The sequence below is a fragment of the Solea solea genome, chromosome 19, assembly GCF_958295425.1.
Source record: "Solea solea chromosome 19, fSolSol10.1, whole genome shotgun sequence".
Classification (NCBI taxonomy): domain Eukaryota; kingdom Metazoa; phylum Chordata; class Actinopteri; order Pleuronectiformes; family Soleidae; genus Solea; species Solea solea.
Window position 1 is genome coordinate 1120054 of NC_081152.1, and position 24682 is coordinate 1144735.

Sequence of the window (24682 nt, forward strand, 5' to 3'; positions counted from 1 at the left end):
GTCTCTCTTGTCATATCAGACGATAGTGTACGTCTAAAATGTGTGATATACTTGAAGGGAATTTCATTACAACTGCTACTGACGTTCACTTGGTGGTGAAAAGTCAAAGTCATGGAGACCTTGTTCAAGACACATGTTGGACCAAACACACTGAGGTATTAAGTGTACATATGCTTTGACTTTTACTTCAAATGTTTGGTTGATAGACAAATATACTTTAATTTTTGATTTTTCTTTTGTCCACAGCAGCAGCTGACCAGCCAGAGTAGGAGTGTGGAGCAGGGCATGTATGTATGTATGTACAGTATGTATGTTTATATTCAATTGTTATCCACCACTGTCCATACAGTGCAAGCAGACTCTCCACGGCAGAAGTGTCTGGAGTTTTTCGTTTGATGGCCATGTCCTTGGTTTTATTGTACATTTAACTGAATTTGTTAAATCTTATATTTAGCTAAACGTCGCCCTCATGTGACCCTTTTGGTTTGACGTTACAGTGGCAGAAAAGCCAAAACTCCAATCCTATCAAAGATGAACAAATTTCATCCATCCATTTTCTACTGCTTTACCCTCCACCAGGAGGGAGTTGCGGGAGGTGCTGTGTCAGTTTCAGCTGACATAGGGCGATAGTGTCCAATTTAACTAATCCCCATTTTGCATGTTTTGGGACTGCTGGAGAACCCGGAGAGAACCCATGCACACACGGGGAGAACATGCAAAGGTTCCAACCCTTGTTCCAACTGGGGCTCAAACCCGGGTCTCCTTGCTGCAAAGGCAAGAGTGCTAACCTCTGCACCAACCGTGTGGCCAATGAACAGATTCAGCACTGCAAAATCATCCCTACTAAAATATTCTTTAATATAATAAATGTTCTTGTTTTATAAAGATAATTCCGGCCAAGTTTGCTTGGCATCAATGCTTCACAAATACGTCAATGTAAATGGTTATGAAATTCAAAAATATCTCAAACAGCCTGCAATAGGAGCTGATAAAGTTAAATCAGATAAAACACCATTTAAAGAACTTAAAATAGATAAATAAAATGGAATTTAGCAAAAGAAAAAAGAACAGATTTCGTGGTATCACCTTATTTTCACTCCACAAACAGCAACTGCTTCAGTCTGGATCATCTCACCGTCTCGTTCTGATACTTTTATCTTATCTGACGCCAAACATGTTTGAGAGCCGGTCCATCTGGTTATGAAACACTGCTGCTGCTCGTCTACATGGTGAGCGGAGAGGACAGAGTGTCTGTGTCTGGTTAACATGACAACATGAGTTCATCTGTAAAAACTGACCAGAGCTTCAGTGAGGAGCTGCAATACCAGCACCAAAACCGCTGTATGTGGTATTTTGCACACATAAATAGCGCAGCAACATGTCCACAGATAAAAATGGATCAGTACTTTGTGTGCAATGGATAAACTGTAAGAGATCTTACTTGTTATTTATAAAAGATTTACACACAATTCTTAACTAAAATGTTGGGAAAATTCAGCAAACTTGTTTTGCGGACCCCCCCAAAAAATCTTTTCGACCCATGTGTAGGTCCCCGGCCCAGTCTTTGGGAACCGCTGATCTAAAACACGTGTTCAGGGTTGGGGTTACTCTCGTTTACGCGTGAAGGTGAAGTTTGGCGTGATATGCTATGTAAACGGTGAGGAAACAGCCGGTCCAGCCACTGCCCACTGGTCACATGTTCAGAGGAGGTGGTGGTCTTTATAAAGCTCAGATCAACCTGGTTCTCAAACTTGAAGACGTTGATGATGGCGATGCTGTTGAGTTTGGTAGCTGCGGCTGCTGTGTTCCTGGAGTCGGTCTGTGGGACCTCGGTGAGTCTGTGCTGGTGATTTAAGAAATCACGCCTGAATTCACTCATGCAAACACTGGTGTGCTTGGTCTTGTGCAGCTCGGGGTGGTGTACACAGAGGGAGGCATGGTGCAGGGCGACAACATCCGCCTTGGTTTCCGCCGCCACATGGACGTGTTCAGAGGGATTCCCTTCGCAGACATCCCCGGGAGGTTTGAGAAACCAACGCGTCACCCTGGCTGGGACGGTGCGTTCACTCTGACCAACGTCAAAGTGGTTCAACTTCAGAATCAAAGTTCAAACATCTTGTACCAACACATGCAACTTAACCCTTTATGTCTTCGTCAGTCAAGCAAACACTTTGAAATCACAATGAGGATCATTTCAATTACATTTATAACTGACATTTTAAGTAAAGTTTTCTGTAAATTCTAACTTTACGTGTTTATTTTTGTCGTTATTTTTCTCACCTTTCACCTCTCATCTTTCTTCTCTGACCTAATTTCCTCTGGGGTATTGATAAAGTATTCAGTTAAGTACAGTGAAACAGCAGATACACTTTGTATTCTCACATTCTCAGTGTTTAACTCTTGAATACGTACGTTTTAAATATGAAATTTCACTTAACTTAACCTGGGCGTGATCATATTTTACAGTGTAGATCCCTGAAACCTCTACCCGCTGGATCCCATATTCTCTACAATGATGCTGCTCAAGAACTAATTCCAGCAGCCTTTGTTTATCCAGGCAAATCTGTCCATTTTGTTATAAGATCATAAACGTGAAAGGTACTGTGTGTGTCGTTTAGACATGAATGTTCTTCTCATCAGGAGTCCTGAAGGCCACTGAATTCAGGAGCAGATGTCTTCAGGTGAACCTTCCCATGACGGGCCACAGAGGAAGTGAGGACTGTCTTTATCTCAACGTCTGGGTTCCTCATGGTAGCTCAGGTAAACTATGATTACACATCTAACTCTGACACATACAGTGTTTGACTAAATCTGTGTCCTCTGTCTTCAAATTCCTCTCCACGTTTGTGCATCTACATTTTGAACTCATCTCTTCTGGTTGAGACATTTTTCAGAGCAGTACTGAGACTTTTTTTTTTTTTTTTTTTAATTCCAGTCTTTATGTGCTGTGTTATAATAATGGCAAGTGTCTTTTGTGCTACTGCGTCTTCCACCCATGGATATTTTACAGTCATGAATTGACTTTGGTCTCCAGTGTCCACAAATCTGCCCGTCATGGTCTGGATCTACGGAGGAGGTTTCTTGGCCGGAGGCTCGATGGGTGCTAACTTCCTGGACAACTATCTGTACAGTGGTCAGGAGGTTGCCGACAGGGGGGACGTTATTGTGGTTACCCTGGGATACCGTGTGGGAACACTGGGCTTCCTGAGCACTGGAGACTCTGGGATACCTGGTAAATAACATTCGTAAGAAAGCCCGGTGGACACTGACCTTAAATACAAGCGTATATAACAAAACCACAACTCTCTTTTAAAGTGCCTTCTTTTTTCTGTTTTTACACCGGTCTTGCTGCTATATTTTGTTATCTTATGTTAATTTATACATAGTCATAGTTTCTGAAAAAAATGTAAACAACATTTCTTATTCTTATTTTATTGTTAATATTTCTATTTTCTCTTTTAAAATAGTTATTTATATATTTGTATTTTGCACCAAGGGAGTGGCACCCAAATTTCGTTGTCCACAAAATAACGACAATAAAGGCTATTCTATTCTATTCTATAAACGGTTCCACCTTCTTCTCAGGAAACTACGGTCTGTGGGACCAACAAGCCGCCATCGCCTGGGTCCACAGGAACATCCGCGTGTTTGGAGGAGACCCCAACAACATCACCATCTTTGGAGAGTCTGCAGGTGGCGCTAGTGTCAGCTTCCAGGTGAGAAGTCGTATGCATGATCTTTAGGGTGGTTTATTGGCATATATACTGTATATATTGGTGCTGTCATATGATTAAAATATTTAATCGCATTAATGTCATAGTTAACTCGCAATTAATAACACATTTGTATCTATTCTAAATGTCCCATTATTTCTTCTCATTTTAATGCTCTTATCAACATAGTAAAGTGGATCTGCTTGCTTTGTGCAGATGTTTTTTTAATGAGACAATATCTCTGTCACCTGCATATTGTGACTTATTCCTCTTATTGTGAGAGCCGCACAATAATAAGAGAGGCTGTGTATCAGCCTGCAGTGTGTGAATAAAGTGCAGTGGTTTAATGTGTCGTTGCCGTAACGAGCTTATCCGAGTTTAAGGAGCTAGCGGTCTTCGGTGGTCTCCTCACTACGGTTCGGGGGTCTGCCAGCTTGGTTGGTAACACTGCAGACATCATGACTTGGATGTGGGGAGTGCGTGGACAAATGATCCAGGCTGCGTTGGATACGGAGAGCCCGTTGGAGACGGAGAAGCGACTACTAGCTACTACTCTTTAGCCCAAACAAGTGTGTGCAGTGTGCCTGTTGTTGTGTTTGTGGTCGAGCTAGATCCAGTGTGGTGTTGTAGTTTTTCTAACGTTACTAGTTGTTGCAACAGCATGTGAACAAAACCACAAAGTTTGCTCGTCCAAAAAGAACGTTAATCTCACGATAAAAAATTGATGGGTTAACGCCGTTAATAACACTTTTAACTGACAGCACTAATATATGCCAGAGCTTTACGGAGAATGTTGAATAAAAAGTATATTTTTGTAAGTGTATAATCACGTTCAAAAGTTTAGTTTTGTAACTGTAATCTCGATATGGTCTTGTCTTTAAATGTATTGTGTATTTATTTTTAAGCAGAAACTTATGAACAAAAAAAGAATGACATCCTTTCTAACCGGACGAGTGCTCGGTTTGTTACAATATGCTGTCCCACCACTAGATGTCACTACTTCTTACACAAGATTTGAGAGGTTGATGTGAGAACATTTTAAATGTCTATGTTGTGAATGAAAAATGCTTTAATTGAATTAGTTTTGTTTCCCCCTTTAAGTTTTTTTGTCATATTATTATATTATATGATCTGTGTTGTTTCTGAGTGGTTTGTTATTGTTATTGAACAGTAAATGACCAGCTGTTTTGGTCTGGTGTAAAAGATTTCCATCTCAATGATTTACAACTCAAATAAAGGTCATAAGGTCATAAATCAAGTATTTTTATGTGTCCCCCACAGACCCTGACTCCTTACAACAAAGGTCTGTTGAAGAGAGCTATCTCCCAGAGTGGAGTCGCACTTTGCCCATGGGCCATCAACAAGAACCCGCGCAGGTTTGCTGAGGAGGTAAATCCACGTTTCTTCTCTGCTCCTTCATTTCTCTGCAAACTTGCAGTTAGGATAATTAATAGGACTTTCATAATGAACCGAGTTGCTGTGAAACTGTAAAAGTGCTTCCTCTCCTCAGGTTGCTCTGAAGGTCAACTGCCCCACAGACCACAACATGGCCGCCTGTTTGAAGATGACTGATCCTGAGCAATTAACGATGGCCGGCACTCTCAGTCTGTCCAGCTCACCTGACAGTAAGTGCTGCTCTCCTCATACTCGAGCCTAGATTGTGTTTTCATTTTTTAATTAAACGTGCTGTTTTCGTGACTTAAAAAAAGACTCAGTTAATAAAATCAGTGTAAGTCTACGATATCTTTAAGACCATGTTCACGTCTTTATCCCACTTTTCCAACAGGAAAACTGAAGTTTGTAAACCACTCACTCTCCCACACCAAAGTCCATAGAGAAAATCTGTGATTATAGCTCGCGGGGACACAGGAGCTGCTGGTCCTCTGCTGCCTCGTGTGGTCACTTTGTGTCACTGAGGTCCATCTGAACAAAGGAAGTGACTAAATAAACCATTTGAACTTAATGATGGAGGCAGCAGTGGATCAACAACTCCTGTGTGTGTGTGTATGTGTGTGTGATGTTCAAGTCACTGATTTTCTGTATGGCGGTTGGTGTGGGAGAGTGAGTGGTTTACAAACTTCAATTTCCTGTTGGAAAGTTCTGTCTCACGGTGAGATAAAGACGTGAACATGTTGAGTCTTAAACAGAGTGAATCTTAAAGGGGACATATTATACCCTATTTCCCCCATTAAAATAGTTCCCTGGTGTCCTAATGAACATGTCTGTGACATGCTTTGGTCAAAATACCATAAGGATGGAACACCATAGCAGTTCAATAACCCTGCTAAACCCGCCCCTTTCAGAACGCTCTGTTTTGTGCATGGTCTCTTTACATGCAAATGAGACACAGGCAATCAGCGGTGGCGATCAGCGTTGCTATCCCTAAGTCTTTGGTAACATTTGCGGTGAAATGCGCATGCTGCTGTCATAAGCGCAGGGAATTCAACATCACGTGTTTTATCGCCTATACTTACAATAAGGGGGACCACGAAAAAAGGACTGAGAATTCTTTTTCCACACTTTGGCGACTGGTAGGGCCCCCAGAGTCCCAAATATAAGTATTAAAATGGTTAAAAAGTTGATTTTGCATAATATGTCCCCTTTAAGTGAGTGTCCATGTCTTATGCTGGTTCCCAGCAGCAGGGGGCGCTCACAGTGCAGTCAGCACCAACTGTTGCAGTACCTCATACAACCACAACAAAAAAAACCAGTCCTGAGTGTCCTCAAACATCTATGGCTTCCCGTTTCTCAGTGAGTGTGTGGTTGCCTCGTTCCTCTGTCAGATCCTGTGGTAGGAAACCTGCTCCTGTCTCCTGTGATCGATGGCGACTTCCTGCCTGACCAGCTTCACAACCTGTTCCACAACGCTGCCGACGTCGACTACATCATCGGAGTTAACGACATGGACGGACACCTCTTCACTGCTGTGGACATTCCCTCAATCAACTCCCAGCTGGTGGACACTCCAATGTGAGCTCCGATCCAGTGTGGACCACTGACAGAACAGCTGTGTTTGTCCCTTTTAGTATTTACAATCTTCTCCTTCCCTCACTGCAGCGAAGATGTGAGGAGGCTTCTGGCTTCATACACTAAGGAAAAGGGAAAGGCTGGTCTGGACCATGCCTACGCCACATATACCTCACACTGGGCATCAAACCCAGACCGAGAGACCGTCAAGAAAACCGCTGTTGCCATTGGAACAGATTACATCTTCCTGGTTCCTGCACAGGCTGCTCTCTACCTTCATGCTTCCAATGCCAAGTAAGAACAGCGTCATGCAAAAGACATGTCGTGTATAGTAATAACAATAACATATTAAACTCGTAAAGTTCCTTTAACACTGGCGTGGCGCCCACAAAGTCGGTCCCTTGATCTGACCAAAGCTTTCTTTGGTGGCCCCTGAGAGCCGTGAAGCGCTGGTACGCCTTTAAGAGTCCTTCGACAGATCTTTCACGACGTCACCAGACTGCTGGCCACTGATTGGTCAGAGAGGGTCGTTGCTAAAGAGACGTCCGACACAAGAATCAAGCCGAACAGTGCCGAACTGTAGATCAGTTAAAAAGATTTAACAATCCTAAAAACGTGGGTTTAATCGCCAACATTTAGCAAAGGAAATGTCTAAAATCTCAATATTTAACAGAGGAGTCTGGTGTGTTTAGCGACGGAGTCTGTGCTCCGCTCGTGGAGGAAGTACTGAGCAAATATTTGTAATGAACTGATTCTAATGATTCATTTTCACTGAAAACAGCTGATTTACAAGTCACTGTAACTGGTTTGTGTCCAAGTCACCGAAGTTTCATGCAGCCATGCGGTGATGACTCCGCCCACGTTGAGTAGATGCTTTTTTGTAGTGGAAAACCAACTTAAACCGAGGCGAGCTGGGACCATAGGTGAAAGAAAGAAAAAAAAAGAATAAATACTGTGCATTAATGTTTGGGCGCGAGACAAAAATGCTGTGTCCACTGTGTGAGAAATTGTGGCATCTAGTGGTGAGACTGCAGATTGCAACAGGGGAGGTGTCAGCGTTCACATACCAGGAAAGATTCTTCTGCCGTTTCCTCTTCCTCTTTTTGTCAGTTTTGCATCAGATGTTGAACAAACCCTCTCTTCAAAATGCAAGTCAGTGCACTCACCTTTAGTTCACATAAAAATGTATGTAATTTAATGTGTTGTTGCCGTAACGTGCTAATCCAAGCTAAAGGAGCTAGCGGTCTTCGGTGGTCTCCTCACTACGGTTTGGGGGTCTGCCAGCTTGGTTGGTAACACTGCAGACATCATGACTTGGAGACGGAGAAGCGCACAGCGCTCGCCATCCACTCCAAACACAACGTTAGCTACTACTCTTTAGCCCAAACAAGCGTGTGCAGCGTGCCTGTTGTTGTGTTTCCGCTCTAGTTAGATCCAGTGTGGTGTTGTAGTTTTTCTAACGTTACTAGTTGTTGCAACAGCAAGTAAACAAAACTACTAAGTTTGCTCGGCCAAAAAGAACGTTAATCTCACTATAAAAATAACCGTTAATAACGCGTTTAACTGACAGCGCTAACTCTCACATGAAATGTTTACACATTTATGAGCAGAATATTTGATTTCTGCCTCCTAAAAGTTACACACTAGACCTTTACGAAGACCTCAAAGAGCTCTGCTTTTGTCTGTCCTTCTTTGTGATCGTCACATTTTTCCTCGTCTCACCAAAGTTCTGGGAGGACGTACTCTTACGTCTTCTCCGAGCCCAACCGCATGGGTGGCATCGCCAAACCCTACCCCAGTTGGATGGGAGCCGATCACGCCGACGACCTACAGTACGTGTTTGGGAAACCGTTCAGCACGCCGCTGGGATACTGGCCTCGCCACCGCGACGTCTCCGGCTACATGATCGCCTACTGGACCAACTTTGCCAAAACTGGGTAAAATAACTGTGCCGACACATGAAACGTGACTCAAAGGAAGTGAACTCACGCCTGTCCCACCTTTTTGTCTTCTGTCCACAGAGATCCTAACAGAGGAGGGCTGGACGTGCCTGTGACCTGGCCCCTGTTCACCAGCACCGGACATAAGTTTGTGGACATCCACGCGAAAATGAACAACAACAACGCTGTGGGACAGAAGATGAGACTGCGTTACGTTAATTTCTGGACCAGCGTCCTGCCGAACCTGAACCCCGTCATCTCAGAGTAATCACACTGCAATAACTACAATAAATGCAAACAACTGATGAGTCGAAAAAAAGCTGCATTTTGTTTCCTGTTTCCCATGGAAATTTACTGTAAAAAAAGTAATTCACAGTCAGTTTTGAGTTTATATTTTTTACTTTATTTACTTACTTGAAAATAGAAAAGTATTAATGGTAGATGTGAATATTTCAAGTCAGATTAAATTGAGAATTTTAACGTTTTTAGCCTGGATTTACAAATATTTACAATCAAAAATATGTCAAGTTCGTTCATTTAGGAAACAACATGTTGTGTTTGACATGTTTCCACCACATTTGGTCTAATTTGGTGTCACTTACTTTGGGCTTTGTCCTACAGGACACCTTTAGGAGGCGCTACTGAGGCATTCTGCATCATTATAATGTATTTCTCTTATTTTATTTGAACATTTATTTCTTTCACTTGTTCTGACTTGCGTGCAAATTTTCGTCTGTTTTCACCAGCGTTTCGTGTCTTAAAGATTTTGGGGAGAAAAAAAATAAGAGATGAGTTGATTTTAATGGTACTCTGTGTGAAATCTATCGGCATCAAAACTTAAAGCATGTTTACTTAGTTTGTCCACTGTGGAACAGCGGAAATGTATGAGTTATTTTGGAGCTTTTATCTTATCACAGACTCAAGGATGTGAGAACTTCTCCACCTGTGTTTTTAAAGCAACATCAACAGCTTTGGCTTTTCCATCAAAGAGTTTAAATCTGTATATTTACCACCTGTAATCTGCTCTACACAACAAACACAACAACATAATAACACACCACACAACGGCCACAATTTACTGTATATATATATATTTATATATGTATATATATATATATATATATATACATATATATATATATATATACATATATAGAGATATATATATATATATATATAGAGAGAGAGAGAGAGATAGATATATATACTATAAAAGTCATTTGAAAAAGTAAATTAAATTATTTAGTTAGGAGGTATATTTTAATATGACTTTAGTATTAAAGAAAATATGTTTAAAACAATTGATTTGAAAGATTTACATTTTTAAAAAAAATGGTAAAATTCACATAAACATTTTTTAAGTAAGTGTTAAATGTTGTCATTGCTAAAGATGACTAAATAGTATTCAATTCAATATGATAATATATAACAGTCTATGTGTGTGTGTGTGTGTGCGTGCGTGCGAAACATAAAGTAGAGATAGTACAGCATGTGTACATATATATGTAACATGGGTAAACAGTGCGTGTGTGTGTGTATAAAAACACCCACACACGCGGAGGCGTCTGCTGTTTCCTGAACGTCGTCCAGGATGGAGACTCTGAAGATTCTGCTGCCACTGGTTTTCCTCCTGGGAACAACATCCGCAGCTTCTGTGAGTGTGGATCTATTTTCACTGATAACAAAGACATGCATGAGTGTTTCAGGCCAAACAACATTTTTAAGTAATTCTGACATCAAATTAAAAAAAATCCAGTTTGTGCTGTGCTGTGCTGTGCGGTCATTTGTCGCAGGAAGAATGAGCATCTTTGTCACCAGAGAGGGAACAAGTTTAAAAAACACACCTGTACATAGTTTCCATTTTTGTTGGCCTGTTTGGCCATTGAGACAAAAACTCCAAAAATGTTGTAAATCTGTTTTTATATGGTTTCACATTTCAAATTTCACACAATGTGGTGTTCATGTGCAACTGCAGTTAAATTCTAAATAACTGCCAGATATTGAAAGTTATTCTGGAAAAAAGGACCAGAGTTAAACTTTCTCTGCTCCTTTTATGATTAAAATTAGCAAAATATAGTATATATATAGTGTAAATAATGTATTTAACAGATTTTTTTTTTTATTAGATTTTTTTTTTAAATACATCTATAAAAATTATGAAAATGCAATATTTTGTAAAACTGAAATAGTCATTTAAAATCTTTACAAATGATTACTAAATAGTATTCAATAAAATATGGTATAAAAATTAAATAAAAAAATCACATTATTCAAAATGAAAGTTTAAGATTTTTGTGTGAAGTGTGAGAAATATTTATTTTAAGATGTTTACAGTCAGTTGTTTAAATTAAAGTAAGTATGTAAAGTTTTGCGTGAAATTAACTTTATATTTATTGAATATTCATTTAAGAAATGCTGAAATAAATAATTTGTAATAAGTGAAACCAATTTATCAGCAGATAAAAAAAATGTTCAGGTCCCCTCTTAGTCATGCTTTAAATCCACCTAAAATCATGTCTAAGACACTGGTGATTTTCTTTAATATTAAGCAAAGTTGTGTGTGTATGGTATGTGTGTGTGTCTGCAGCTGGGCGTGGTCCAGACAGCAGGGGGCAGTGTTCAGGGACTCAATATTCCTCTTGGTCTTTTCCGCTCCGTGGACGTTTTCAAAGGAATTCCCTTTGCCGCCAAACCTGGAACTTTTGAGAAACCCAGACCTCATCCAGGCTGGAGTGGTGAGTTTAATCCTAATCTGACCTTTACTCTTAACCTTTACACACACACACATAGGCTGGAGCGGTGAGTTTAATCCTAATCTGACCTTTACTCTTAACCTTTACACACACACACACACACATAGGCTGGAGTGGTGAGTTTAATCCTAATCTGACCTTTACTCTTAACCTTTACACACACACACACATAGGCTGGAGCGGTGAGTTTAATCCAAATCTGACCTTCATGCTTAACTTTATACACACACACATATATAGTTGCTATGACATAAATTAAATCATACTGTGTGTCGATGGATTAAGGTGAATTTTTGTTAGTTTTAAATTGTGTGCATTTATTTAAATGAATGAATGAATTTGGGGCAGTTTAGATACGAACAAGTTCACAAATGATATGGAATTGTGTTTGGTTTAAATTGAATTGCAAATGTTTTGTTTAACAAATGTGTAAATTATATTGTTCATTCATTTCAATAATGGAATTAAGTTTTTTAAAAACCTGTTAATAGAGAATACTTACTGCATTTAAAATGTAACTAAAATTCAAGTTATATGAAATGCACGTGGATACTGAATTAAAGTTATCAATAAATTGTGTTAATTTAATTCAATCCATGAAATTGTGCAAATGAAAGTAACAAGTTCTATGAAATGATGTTAATTCATTACAATAACAAAGTGAAGTGAATTAAATTGTGTCAGTTAATTAAGAATAATGAAGTAATGAATGGGTTACTGTCTATGAAATAGTTTAAATTAAACTAACAGAAATTAGAAATTGCATTTCTAATTTATATGAAGTTGTGTTCATTGATTACAGTTAATCAAGTTCAATCTGTTTATTTTAAAGAGATTAGGTGTGTGACAGTGTGTTATTTAATGTACGTAGATTAATGAAGTGAAGAAGTTACTGTTACTACAGACACTTGACATGAAACGATGTTTATTCAATTTAAAACATGTTTTAAATTTAAATAATAATAAAATTGTGTTCCTAAAGCTTGTAAAGGGAATGAATAAAAGCATGTTTCTCTGCTCAGGCATCCTGAAGGCCACAAAGTTCGCTCCTCGCTGTCTGCAGCTCAGTGTGCTGCAGACGTCCTCGTGGGGAAGTGAAGACTGTCTCTATCTCAACATCTGGGTTCCTCACGGTCGACGCGGTACTTTTTTAAACTCTATTATAGAACGAGAACTTTTGTTTGTCAGATGAAAAACATCAAATCTTCTCTTGTTCTTCTCCAAGTGTCGTCCAACCTCCCGGTGATGGTTTGGTTCTACGGAGGAGGCTTCATGGTGGGTGGATCCATGGGTCCAAACTTCCTCAACAACTTCCTGTACAGCGGTCAGGAAATATCGGACAGAGGCGACGTCATCGTGGTGTCTGTGGGATATCGCGTGGGGACGCTGGGCTTCCTCAGCACCGGAGACTCGGGTTTACCTGGTGAGTTCAAGACGGACCAAGGTTTCACCTGAGAAATGTGACAAGAACAGTGAGTGTGTGTGTGTGTGACAGGAAACTATGGTCTGTGGGACCAACACGCCGCCATCGCCTGGGTTCACAGAAACATCCACGCGTTTGGAGGAGACCAAGACAACATCACCATCTTTGGAGAGTCTGCAGGTGGCGCTAGTGTCAATTTCCAGGTGAGGAGAAAAAAAAGCATGAGCTCACTTTGTAATCAAGGGTAAATAATTTCATGTTTTTTCACCCTAAAAAATACTTTAGAGCAATTTTTCCTGAACCAAATCACAATATCAGGCCGTGATTATTCCATTCATCGATTTTTCAGTTTCTTAAATGTGAATATTTTAAGTACTGCTTTATACAATACTGTGTGTACTTGTACACAGATGTTGTCTCCTCACAACAGAGGTCTGTTCAGGAGAGCGATCTCACAGAGTGGCGTCGCTCTCTGTCCGTGGGCTCTCAACAGAAACCCACGCAAGGTCACAGAGGAGGTCAGAGGTCACTGTCGCACACACACACACACACGATAAAGATAGATGGATGTTTGGATGTTTTCCGTCTTCTGACTCGTCCTCTGAATTTGATCATGTGACCAGGTGGCTGTGAAAGTGGGCTGTCCCACTGATGACAGGATGGTCAACTGTCTGAGATCCACCGACGCCAAAACTCTCTGCATGGCTTCACCCATGATCCAGCAGGGCTCTCCAGACCGTGAGCATTTCCTCTCTCTACATCTACTACTAATAATAATAATAATAATAATAATAACATTAATAATGATAATCGTCCATTTCATTCTATTATATTCATTTCTCTCACTGGACAGAGAAAACTGTTGTTTATGCAAATGATATTGTGATTTTTTACTATGAGGGTTTGTCTTAAAATAGACTCATTTGTGGGCGGGGTCATAATATATCACCTTGATTATGCAGCAGTTCCATATGTATTACTCATCTACATGCATATATACAAAATGAACGCCAAAATTCTAAATAGCCGACTTCCTGTTGCATTGAGGCCATGGTTACGGTGGACTTTTTTTTTTCGTCTTGGTCAATTACATTTTCCCACCAAGTTACTGGAAATTCAGTGGAACTCAATTTTTCCTGTGTTTTCACTTTAGGGGGCGCTATAGAGCCCTTGAGCGACACACGAGTCTGGGAACATTTTCGCCAGACCTGACCTGCATGCAGTTTCCCAGTTCAAAGAGAAAGGTTTAGTGTGTAAAATTGAGTAGAAATAATTTAGAAATATTTATATCAGGAGCCTGTTCAGCTCTACGTGGACCTCCTCCGTGTCTCTACGGTAACCCATAATGGACAAAATAAACATTCTTTTGACTTTTGTATTCAACGTTCACTTAAAATCTCAACAATAACGGTTAAAAAAAAATTCACGTCGGATTAGATTAGATTAGATTAGATTAGATTTTATTGGGGGAAAATTCACTTGTTGCAGCAGCAGAAAGGTCAGAGGTCGACGGTAGATGTGTAGAATAGTGTGACAGATATCTATTTAGTTTAGTTATAATGTGATTTTTCAGCTTGTTAAATGTGAATATTTTCAAATGTGTGTTTAGTTTTTCTTTCTTGAATGAAACCTCAGACCCTGGCGTGAGGAACCTGCTTCTGTCTCCTGTGATGGACGGAGACTTCCTCCCTGATCATCCTGCAAACCTGTTCCACAACGCTGCCGACGTGGACTTCATCGCCGGGGTCAACATCATGGACGGTCACCTCTTCACCATGCAGGACATCCCGTCGCTCGGCAACAAGAGCCAGGACACTCCAGTGTGAGGACGACTCACTCGTCTTCGCAGAGAAGCGTTTTTGATGTTTAATTTTTTCCAAAATTCCCCCAAAAAATCTGAACTAAATGTGTGTGCAGAGAAGATGTTCGGCGTCTTCTCGCTGCGTACACGGAGGAGAAGGGTCCGGCTGGCGCAGAGCTCGCCTTCGCTGAGTACTCGTCCGGCTGGACGTCCGCACCGAGTCAGGAGGACATCAAGAGGACGGCGGTGGACGTCGGCACTGATTTCATCTTCCTGGTTCCCACTCAGACGGCCGTTCACCTGCACGCTGCTCACGCCGCGTAAGCACGACTCGTTACACTTTTATAAGGTTTACGAACCATTTATTCTTCTCATTCAAGTGAATTCATACACGATTCAATGATCTATGAAGTTAATACTTATTATTTACAGTAATAACTGATAATAACTAACGTTTGAAAATGGTCTTTTATGTTATAATAGCACCAAATCATCATGACTTCACTATAATTAAACATTACTTAAGCATACTTTTTAATGTTATTGTTAATAAATACTTAGTTATAGTTAAATAAGGCTTATTTTGTTCTCTTATAGTTAAGTTAATAACGCTCAGAAGGACCATTAATATACATATTAATGTTAGTTATACATAAGACACAAAAAGCATAATAATGCTTTTATATATAAATAAATCACTTCATAATGTCTGGATAACATAAAGAAAGGTTGTAAAACTTGAATGACTTGTGAGTAAATTCAGGTTTAAGTGTTGAAGTCTGTGTGTGATGGTGTTGGACTCTCAGATCGGGCCGGACCTTCTCTTACCTACTGTCTGAGCCCAGTTTGATGGCAGGGCCCGGTAAACCCTACCACGCCTGGGTGGGAGCCGACCACGCCGACGACCTGCAGTTTGTGTTCGGTAAACCTTTCACCACGCCCAAGGCCTACGCCGACCGCCACAGAGACCTGTCTGGGTACATGATCGCATACTGGACCAACTTCGCCAGGACTGGGTAAAAAAAGACACACACACACACACTCGCAGCTGCCTGCATGTGCCGATGTTTTCTGGCCGAGTCTCTTCTCCCACATGTGAAGTTTTGAGCAGATCGCTCCATGTACGGCGAACTTGCAGCGCACTTCCTGTTTTGTGGGCGACTGGTTGAAATTTGGCAATATTCCGATGGTTGCTGCGATTACGTGGGGCTTATTTACGTGGGGCTCAAAACGCCAAAATACAAAATGGCCGAATTCCTGTTGCGTTAAGACCATGGTTACGGCCGACTTTTTTGTTCGTCTTGGTCGATAACATCTTCTCACCAAGTTTCGGGAAATTCTGTGAAACCTAGGGGGCGATATAGAGCTCTTGCCAATAGGAACGATGCCAATATCGCATTTTCACCAGACCTGACCTCGCACAAATTCGTGCCAGGAGCCGTTTCAGCCCCTGCCATCCGTGGCTCGGGCCCTTATAACTCCAGGCGGCCTGAGTATCTTGATGCTCAGAAGAGGGTTCACGATAAAAGTAAGGAGGTTGTAATTTCACAGAGATCCCAGCAGAGGGAGCCTGACGGTTCCTGTGGTCTGGCCTCAGTTCACCAGTGCTGGACAAAAGTTCCTGGACATCAGCGCCAAGATGAACGACAGCTCCACCGGACAGGAAATGAGGTCACGCTTTGTTCACCTGTGGGCCAGCACCATTCCCAGCCTCCCGTCCAATCACAGCTCTGCTGCTCACTGATTCAATAAACTTCATGGATTTAAAAACACAGGCTGTGGCTTTTGTAATGGTTCAACCCGATTCTTTTTAGTCCCGTCTGTCAACACCTTTTGACACTTTTCAAGTAATGTTTGGTAAATGAATTAAAAACACATTTTTAAACATGATCTATAAAACATATTCACATTCATTTTAACTCAATATTTGGGAAATTTGGTTGGGGATCCAAAAAAAAATCTACCGTGACCCATCTGTGGGTCCCGACCCAGTGTTTGAGAACCACTGCTTCACTCTATATCAGTGTTTCCCAAACGCTCACACATGAGAAGAGGACCTACTTTTTAAAGATAACAACAAAAACAGAGCATGACTCGCCTGAAACCACAAGAGGGTGCTGTTTGCTTAGCGTGTTGTCAGGAATCTTCCTTACCCGACAGAGCGTTAGTGTGTGTGTGTGTGTCTGTCTGTGTCTGTCTGTCTGTGTCTGTGTGTGTGTGTGTGTGTGTGCGCGTACGTGCGTGCGTGTGTGTGTGCGTTTGTCCGTGCGTGTGTCCGTGCGTGTGTGCGTGTGTGTCCATACTCGCAGTCCAGACACTCGGATGAAGAGCAGACGCTAAACTGACCTGAGTGAACGTGACAGTGAACCCTTACTCAGTGTATCTATGTGCTGCAGCCACCAGTAATGAGAACGTCTACAATGTGACAGATAAAATAAATAAAGAAACAAACAACAATATAAATCAATCATCAACCCCCCCCCCCCTCCATTTACCAAAGTCCATAGAGAAAATAATTGATTTTAGCTGCTGGTCCTCTGCTGTGTCATGTGGTCACTTTGTGTCACTGTTTGTGTCTGAATGAAGGATTTCAAACACAGAAGTGACAAAATAAGACATTAGAACTTAATGATGGAGGCAGCAGTGGATCAACAACTCCTGTGTGTGTGTGTGTGTGTGATGTTGAAATCACTGATTTTCTCTATGGACTTTGGTGTGGGAGAGTGAGTGGTTTAATTTTAACATCACACACACAGGAGCTGTTGATCCACTGCTGCCTCCATCACTAAGTTCAAATCTCTTATTTTGTGAATTGTTATGAATTCATTTGTTCTGATTGACCTCAGTGACACAAAGTGACCACATGAGGCAGCAGAGGACCAGCAGCTCCTGTGTCCCCGTGAGCGAAAATCACTGATTTTCTCTCTGGGGTTTGGGGTGTGAGTGAGTGGTTTACAAACTTCCGTTTCCTGTTGGAAAAGTACGTCTCGCAGTGAGATAAAGACACAATTTTATCACTTGAGTCTTTTGTTAAGTGGCTAAAATCAGTGTTTACTTAGTTCTCTGCAGCAGGGGGCGCTCACAGCAAAGCCAGTGCCGACTAAATTGACTTAAATAGAAGAAGACTTTTTTGTTTGTTCTTCAGTTTAACATAAAGGAACTTAAAGTATGTAACTTCTTATTATTTTTGTAGTTGTTGTTGAAACATTATTATTATTATTATTATTATTATTAATAATAATAATAATAATAATAATAATAATAATAATAATAATAAAAATAATTATTATTTTTATTTGTTGGTTGTGTCCTTCCTCTGATAACAGTCTGTCAGGCAAAACTATCAGACCTGACTGAGGGAACGTTTGTGTGTATACAGCAGCAGAGCAGGGGTGGGCGCAGACAAAAGGCAGTGAACACATGCTGAAGCCATGTGATTTGATTTAACGTTATTTCTGTTAATTTAAAAGGGAAAAAATCAACATTTCAATTTAAACTTCTAGATTAAACTAGTTAATCTTATTACAATTTTGGTTCATTTTAATCCAGCTCTTACATTTTAGTGGGCGTGGCTTAAATTCAAATCAGATTCATTGAAACTAAAGCAACACCTTGACTCTGCAGGAGACACAGAGGTCAGGAGTCTGGTGACAGTGAAGACAGCGGCTGTGGTTCTGATGGTGATGATGATGATGATGATGATGATGATGATGGTCCAGCAGCAGGTCAGCGGGGAGCCGCTGTGGACAGAGGCGGTGCTCCCCGGGTGTCCGGTGCGCGCAGTGCTGTGCGTGACGGCCGCGGTGTCCGTGCTGCTCGGCCTGCTCTGGCTGTACCGGCTGATCTTCTGCCCGCTGCTGCTGCGCAGGAGCCTGGACGAGGTCGGATACGTGACCGACAAGCGAAGGTCTAGAGCGCAGGTGGCGAACGAGGTGCGCCGCAGGAGGAAGACTGGGGATCTGCCCCCGGTTTACCCGAACGGCTGGTACCGGATCCTGGACTCGTCCATGCTGGAGAGAGGCGACGTGAAGGATGTGACAGTTTTAGGTGAGAACACCAACACGTCACAAACATGACGTTTGTTTAAGTTATGTGAAGACTCTCGTGCGTAATCTGTGCGTAAAAGTCTTTTTTCAAACACCAAGTGTGGAGCTGTACGGATAACAACTAATCAACGCATAGATTATTAATCTATGATTTTTTAAAAAAAAACATGTCTTTATTAAATTGGGTTAGGGTTATATATATATATATATATATATATATATATATGTATATATATATATATGTGTATATATATATGTGTATATATATATATATATATATATATATATATATGTATATATATATATATATATATATATATGTATATATATATATATATATACATACATGTCTTGCCTTTATTGTTGTTGATCATAATGTTGTGTACTCGCGCAATAAGCCCCTCGCTGAATCAGTTGTGTGTGGAGAATGATTCCAGTGTTTGAGGCGAGCCAGACTAAAACTTCTACGTTGCAAATACTTAAAGAAGGGTTTGTTTGGGAGGTCGAACTTCACGACTTCGACCTTCAAGATCATCAAACGACATCAAAGTATTGTCCTTATATAGGTCTAAAAGCTTAGTTATACCCTTATTTAACCAAATGTTAAATCCTAAATCATTCTTGGCTGGGCTGAAATGTTCATTGCCCCAGATCGGTGAAAAACAAGACAGCACAGGTAAGTCCTCTAGATATTTACCTGTGCCTCATACCAGACCACAATAGTGTTTTTCACAGAGGGATCGGTTGTTTTGTTCAAGGGGGCAGAATACAAAGAAGAAGATTAAGAAGAAAGAAAAGACAAATAAGAAGAGTACAAAGTAAAACTTACTCATTAACATTGAAATCCTACAGTTTTCATGAGCTGCTTGTAATGATTGTTATTGTGGTAAAAACCACACATGAACTCATCAATGCATTTGATTCTAAATCCATTACATTTGTTTAAATCTTTTTACTGTCTATTGTTTTTTGTGTGTTTCGTTGGAGTGGTTTAGTTGTCAGGGAAGACAAGACGAACAAGATCCTTTTACAAACAAACGCTTTTGTTTAACGTGTTCACACATTCAGCTGCTTAGTGACACATTCTTCTTTATGTTCAGGTGTCATGGAGGTGGATGTTGTGGTTACGGAGTCACAGACGGACTTCAGTGTTTAAAACAGCAACTGTCACCATTTAAAAGATAATCTGTGTAAAACACAAAATACACAGATTATTTTACAATAACTGCATCAAAATTACAGTCGTATTACAGTCGTGACAGTCGGCTCATTCAGTATGCCAACAATGTTTTGGGGCACTCCTCTAGACTTCTGCCCCTTGGTAGACCCCTGTATTAATATAGTCATTATTTACACCAAACCAGTTATTCAATTAATCCATTATTTACACTAAACTGTAGTTTAATCTGAGTTAATCTGAGTACTGTAGTTAATGTGAGTACTGTAGTTAATGTGAGTACTGTAATTAACATGAGTACTGTAGTTTAATCTGAGTACTGTAGTTTAATTTATTTGAATGTCTTTCTGTGTCCTGCTGTTTCCCTACACATCAAATTATGTTCCAATAACATTAAAGTTGACGTTGAGTTATCATGTATCTGATATATTTCCTGCTGTAATGACTCATCCAGGACAGCAGGTGGCAGTATTCCGAGGCTTGGATGGGAGAGTTTATGCGCTGGATGCCTACTGTCCTCACCTGGGCGCTAACCTGGCCGTCGGAGGACGGGTGGTGGGAAACTGCATCGAGTGTCCGTTTCACGGGTGGCAGTTTGGTGGAAATGACGGGAAGTGCGTGAAGATTCCGTACGCCGAAAAAGGTACGAAGAGCGTACAATGATTGTTTCATTTAAAAAATCGGATCATGTAACTTTATACGCTTTGAACCTCAATTGTTTTCCTTGAATATTCCTGTATTTTTCATTGTTTGTGTTCTGATGTGATTGAAGCAAATGGTCAAAGGTCAAACTTTTCGGGTCATGTGAGCAAAAGTTTGCTAGCGTTGGTCTACATGAAGCCTACGCAGATAAATACGTGAGAAATAAATACAAAGCATTCACAAACAAGTATGAACGTAAACGCAGGCTTTTTTGTGTGGTCAATAAGACGCTCACGGCTCTTATTTTAACACAAAAAACACAAACTGCTATCACGTTTTTTGTTTTTATACCTTTTTTTAAACCGTCAAACGATGTTGTGCATCATCTAGTGGTTAACGTGTGTAACTGCAAGGGTCAAAGCAAGCTTTATATGTGGAGACTTCAGTGAGTACATTAGCACGAAAATCTGTCATTTTTCAGCTTTTTAAATGTGAATATTTTCTACTTTCTGTCATTTTCCAGCTTCTTAAATGTGAATATTTTCTACTTTCTGTAATTTTTCAGTTTCTTAAATGTGAATATTTTCTACTTTCTGTCATTTTTCAGCTTCTTAAATGTGAATATTTTCTACTTTCTGTCATTTTCCACCTTCTTAAATGTGAATATTTTCTACTTTCTGTCATTTTTCAGCTTCTTAAATGTGAATATTTTCTATTTTCCGTCATTTTCCAGCTTCTTAAATTCGAATATTTTCTACTTTCTGTCATTTTCCAGCTTCTTAAATGTGAATATTTTCTACTTTCTGTCATTTTTCAGCTACTTAAATGTGAATATTTTCTACTTTCTGTTATTTTCCAGCTTCTTAAATGTGAATATTTTCTACTTTCTGTCATTTTCCAGCTTCTTAAATGTGAATATTTTCTACTTTCTGTCATTTTCCAGCTTCTTAAATGTGAATATTTTCTACTTTCTGTCATTTTTCAGCTTCTTCTTCTTTTTTTTCAGTGCCTCATTTCGCAAAGGTGCATCCGTGGCCGAGCTGTGAGGTCAACAACCAGATCCTGGTCTGGTTTCACTGTGACGGAGAAGATCCTCAGTGGACCGTTCCAGAGCAGAAGGAGATCACAGAGGGACAGTGGGTTTATCGAGGGAGGACGGAACACTTCATCAACGCTCACATACAGGTGCCTTTTTATGTCAGGGAGTGTGATATGAAAGTTTGAAACATGAATCACTGTTTTCACATGGAACACTATCATGTCCAATAAATCTGAAGTGAGTTTGGCGTCGGCGTGACCAGAAACATCTGTCCTCGTTAAGAAGTGCTGCCAACCGTTTGCGCTGTAACGGCCGCGATCGAGTTCCTCTGCAACACGTTTCTCCCGGTCCATCTTCATTCAATGATGAAAACACAACCTTCAAATAATCTCTCCCAGATTATTTTGGTGGTATTTTAAAGGTAAAAACCCCATCTTTGACAGCAGTGACCTCCTCTCTGATCTACAGGAGCTTCCTGAGAATATCGGAGACTTTGCTCACCTCAATTTCCTGCACACGCCGGGTTTCATCAGCGGCACAGATCTACGATTCACCGGCACCAGAATCTGCACGTTTCTGCAGCACATCTGGAAAGTAGGATCTATTTTAATGGTGTTTGCTTTTGTTAATGAACGTGATATTGTTTTTCCTGAAATGTGTTTTCTGCTCTTACAAAATACTCAGAAGCTGAGAGCTGACGTCAGTGGAAGTAAAGTGGTTTCTTATCAGTGAAAATGTGTCTTAGCTCTTTACTTTGGTCCAAGAAAGTAAAGCACTGACTTTTCACTCGTGATTTATTGATCGTCTCAAACACAAAACAAAGTCAAACTGGATTGTTTTCATTTAAAACAAGCAGGACGTCCGCTGTACTTCCTTCAAAATAAAGCTCTTGACAAGGGAATGAATGATTTTAAGCAACTTTCAGACACAGAAAAAACGCCGAAATCTGCTTTTTTCCTTCCAAGTGTAGTAAATCTATCTCTGTTAATTCAGAAAAAAACTGAGACACACAAATTTAAAAATTTGGTATGTGTATGCATAATCCCACACTCTAACATCAGACTAAATTTCATCTGGATCTGACCCAGATTACAGATTTGGCGTCTATTTGAACGTAACATGGTTCAGTCCCATTGAACAGGATCAGGATGAATGTTTGAGTGATGATCACGTAGATGATCACATGTGACAAAACAACCAGTCCCATTGACTTATAATGGGCGACACGTTAAATGAATCTCTATCGATCGGATTTGACTGTAGTTTGGTACATGTGTGCAGGATCAGATTAAGTTTCATCCAGATCTGATCCAGATTACAGATTTGAAGGGAAATTCAAATGTATATCTCAGCGAAGTCTGAACAGATGAGGAGGAATTTTGTCACGTTTGTCAGGAGTGATTTGAAATGTTGTTTTTTAGGTGAATGATTTCCACTTTTTGATACTTGATTTATTCAGATCAGAGTGGATTTCTGTGTGTGATTGCCACTGGTCTTCTTTCAGGCTCAGTGGGAACCGGAGTCAGAGCCCAACAAACACTGCTCTCGCATGTTCCTCCAACACACACTGACTGTGTTTGGACAACACTTCTCTCTGCTGGATGTTCATGTCGTGGCCAGACAGGTTGGTTCAGTCCAATCAAATCACAGGAACACATTGAACATGGAGGTTTAGGGTGAAATGTGTGTTTCAGGTGGGTCCAGGTCTGGTGTGGTTGCATTTTGAGCACAGTTTTCTGGGTCGAGGTCTGATATTACAGAGTGTGACTCCGGTGGAGCCTCTGTTGCAGTTTGTCACTCACACCATCTACTACCAGGCCAATGTTCCAGCCCTGATTCCCAAGTTCATCCTCAGAGTGGAGTGTGTTCAGGTGCAGCACAGACACACACACACACACACACACACACACACACACACTTTTTCTTTAAGTGTATCATCACCGTATTATATGAATATGACCCAGAATAGAAGTGTTTATATTATATCACCTGATCCTTTAACCTGAAATGTGAAGTGTGACTACTTCCTGTTACCTCTAATGTATTTTGACAGTTGTAGAATAACAACCGCTGTCTACTGCTGCCTCGTGTGGTCACTTTGTGTCACTGAGGTCAATCTGAACAAAGGATTTTTAAATGCTGAATTTTGCAAAATAAGAGATTTGAATCTCGTGATGGAGGCAGCAGAGTTTCAACAACTCCTGTGTGTGTGATTTTAAAATCACTGATTTTCTCTGGGCTGTGGTGTGGTGTCATGGCTGTTTAGTAATTCAATCCTGTTTTCATGTGTGTGTGTGTAGTTTGAGCGGGACGTAATGATCTGGAACAATAAGAAATACGTCTCCAAACCTCTTCTAACGAAGGAGGACTCCAGCATCCAGAGGCACCGGCGCTGGTTCAGTCAGTTCTACAGTGACAACAGTCCACAGCTGCAGCAGCGCAGGGACACGCTTCACTTCTGACCACATGCATGTGGACCACATGCATGTGGACCACATGCATGTGGACCACATGCATGTGGACCACATGCATGTGGACCACAGTGCTGGTCTCAGGGACACTTTACACTTTCTATACAATAAAGTAAAGAGGGAGAGTGACTGTAAAAAGTGTTGATATTCTGTCTATTTTGTTGAAACTGAAATTAATTTAGTCCTTGTTTTTTCTTTTAATGTTTTATTTCTTTTATTTTTATTAATGTAGTTTTAAATTCATGTTGTATATTAACATTGAATCTTTCCTACGACTGAGCATTAAATAAAACTCACTCTCTGCTCTGAGTCTCTTGTCTGTGTTTTAAAGTTAGTTAAAGTTAAAAGTGTGTTAAGGTGTTTTGTCTGTTTTCTTTAAAGAACTTTGTATGTCTCTGTGTCTGTGTGTGTCTCTGTGTCTGTGTGTGTCTCTGTCTCTTTGTGTGTCTCTGTCTCTGTGTGTGTCTCTGTCTTTGTGTGTGTCTGTCTCTGTGTGTGTCTCTGTCTCTGTGTGTGTGTCTCTGTCTTTGTGTTTCTCTGTCTCTGTGTGTGTCTCTGTCTCTGTGTGTGTCTCTGTCTCTGTGTGTCTGTCTCTGTGTGTGTCTCTGTCTCTGTGTCTGTCTCTGTCTCTGTGTGTGTCTGTCTCTGTGTGTGTCTCTTTCTCTGTGTTTGTCTCTGTCTCTGTGTGTGTCTCTGTCTCTTGTTCCAAA

The 24682-nt window shown here is 40.5% G+C and overlaps 3 protein-coding genes across 3 annotated transcripts; all 3 read left to right on the forward strand.

Annotated features, from left to right (window-relative positions):
- The first annotated feature begins 470 nt into the window (after positions 1-470).
- On the forward strand, positions 471-8933 carry cel.2 (carboxyl ester lipase, tandem duplicate 2). The gene is made up of 11 exons (XM_058616571.1): positions 471-1832; positions 1910-2057; positions 2641-2760; positions 3035-3232; positions 3586-3716; positions 4995-5102; positions 5224-5338; positions 6497-6683; positions 6771-6974; positions 8408-8617; positions 8702-8933. The coding sequence occupies exons 1-11, from the start codon at positions 1764-1766 to the stop codon at positions 8886-8888; spliced, it is 1677 nt and encodes a 558-aa protein (XP_058472554.1). The 5' UTR covers positions 471-1763; the 3' UTR covers positions 8889-8933.
- A 1254-nt stretch (positions 8934-10187) lies between these two features.
- Positions 10188-16369, forward strand: LOC131446282 (bile salt-activated lipase-like). The gene is made up of 11 exons (XM_058617418.1): positions 10188-10274; positions 11208-11355; positions 12396-12515; positions 12599-12796; positions 12869-12999; positions 13207-13314; positions 13420-13534; positions 14432-14618; positions 14714-14917; positions 15404-15613; positions 16149-16369. The coding sequence occupies exons 1-11, from the start codon at positions 10212-10214 to the stop codon at positions 16339-16341; spliced, it is 1677 nt and encodes a 558-aa protein (XP_058473401.1). The 5' UTR covers positions 10188-10211; the 3' UTR covers positions 16342-16369.
- A 1637-nt stretch (positions 16370-18006) lies between these two features.
- zgc:92275 (cholesterol 7-desaturase nvd) lies at positions 18007-24281 on the forward strand. The gene is made up of 7 exons (XM_058617636.1): positions 18007-18644; positions 20275-20463; positions 21469-21647; positions 21970-22095; positions 23006-23125; positions 23196-23372; positions 23802-24281. Exons 1-7 carry the CDS (start codon positions 18275-18277, stop codon positions 23961-23963), a joined length of 1323 nt encoding a protein of 440 aa, XP_058473619.1. The 5' UTR covers positions 18007-18274; the 3' UTR covers positions 23964-24281.
- Positions 24282-24682: the final 401 nt, after the last annotated feature.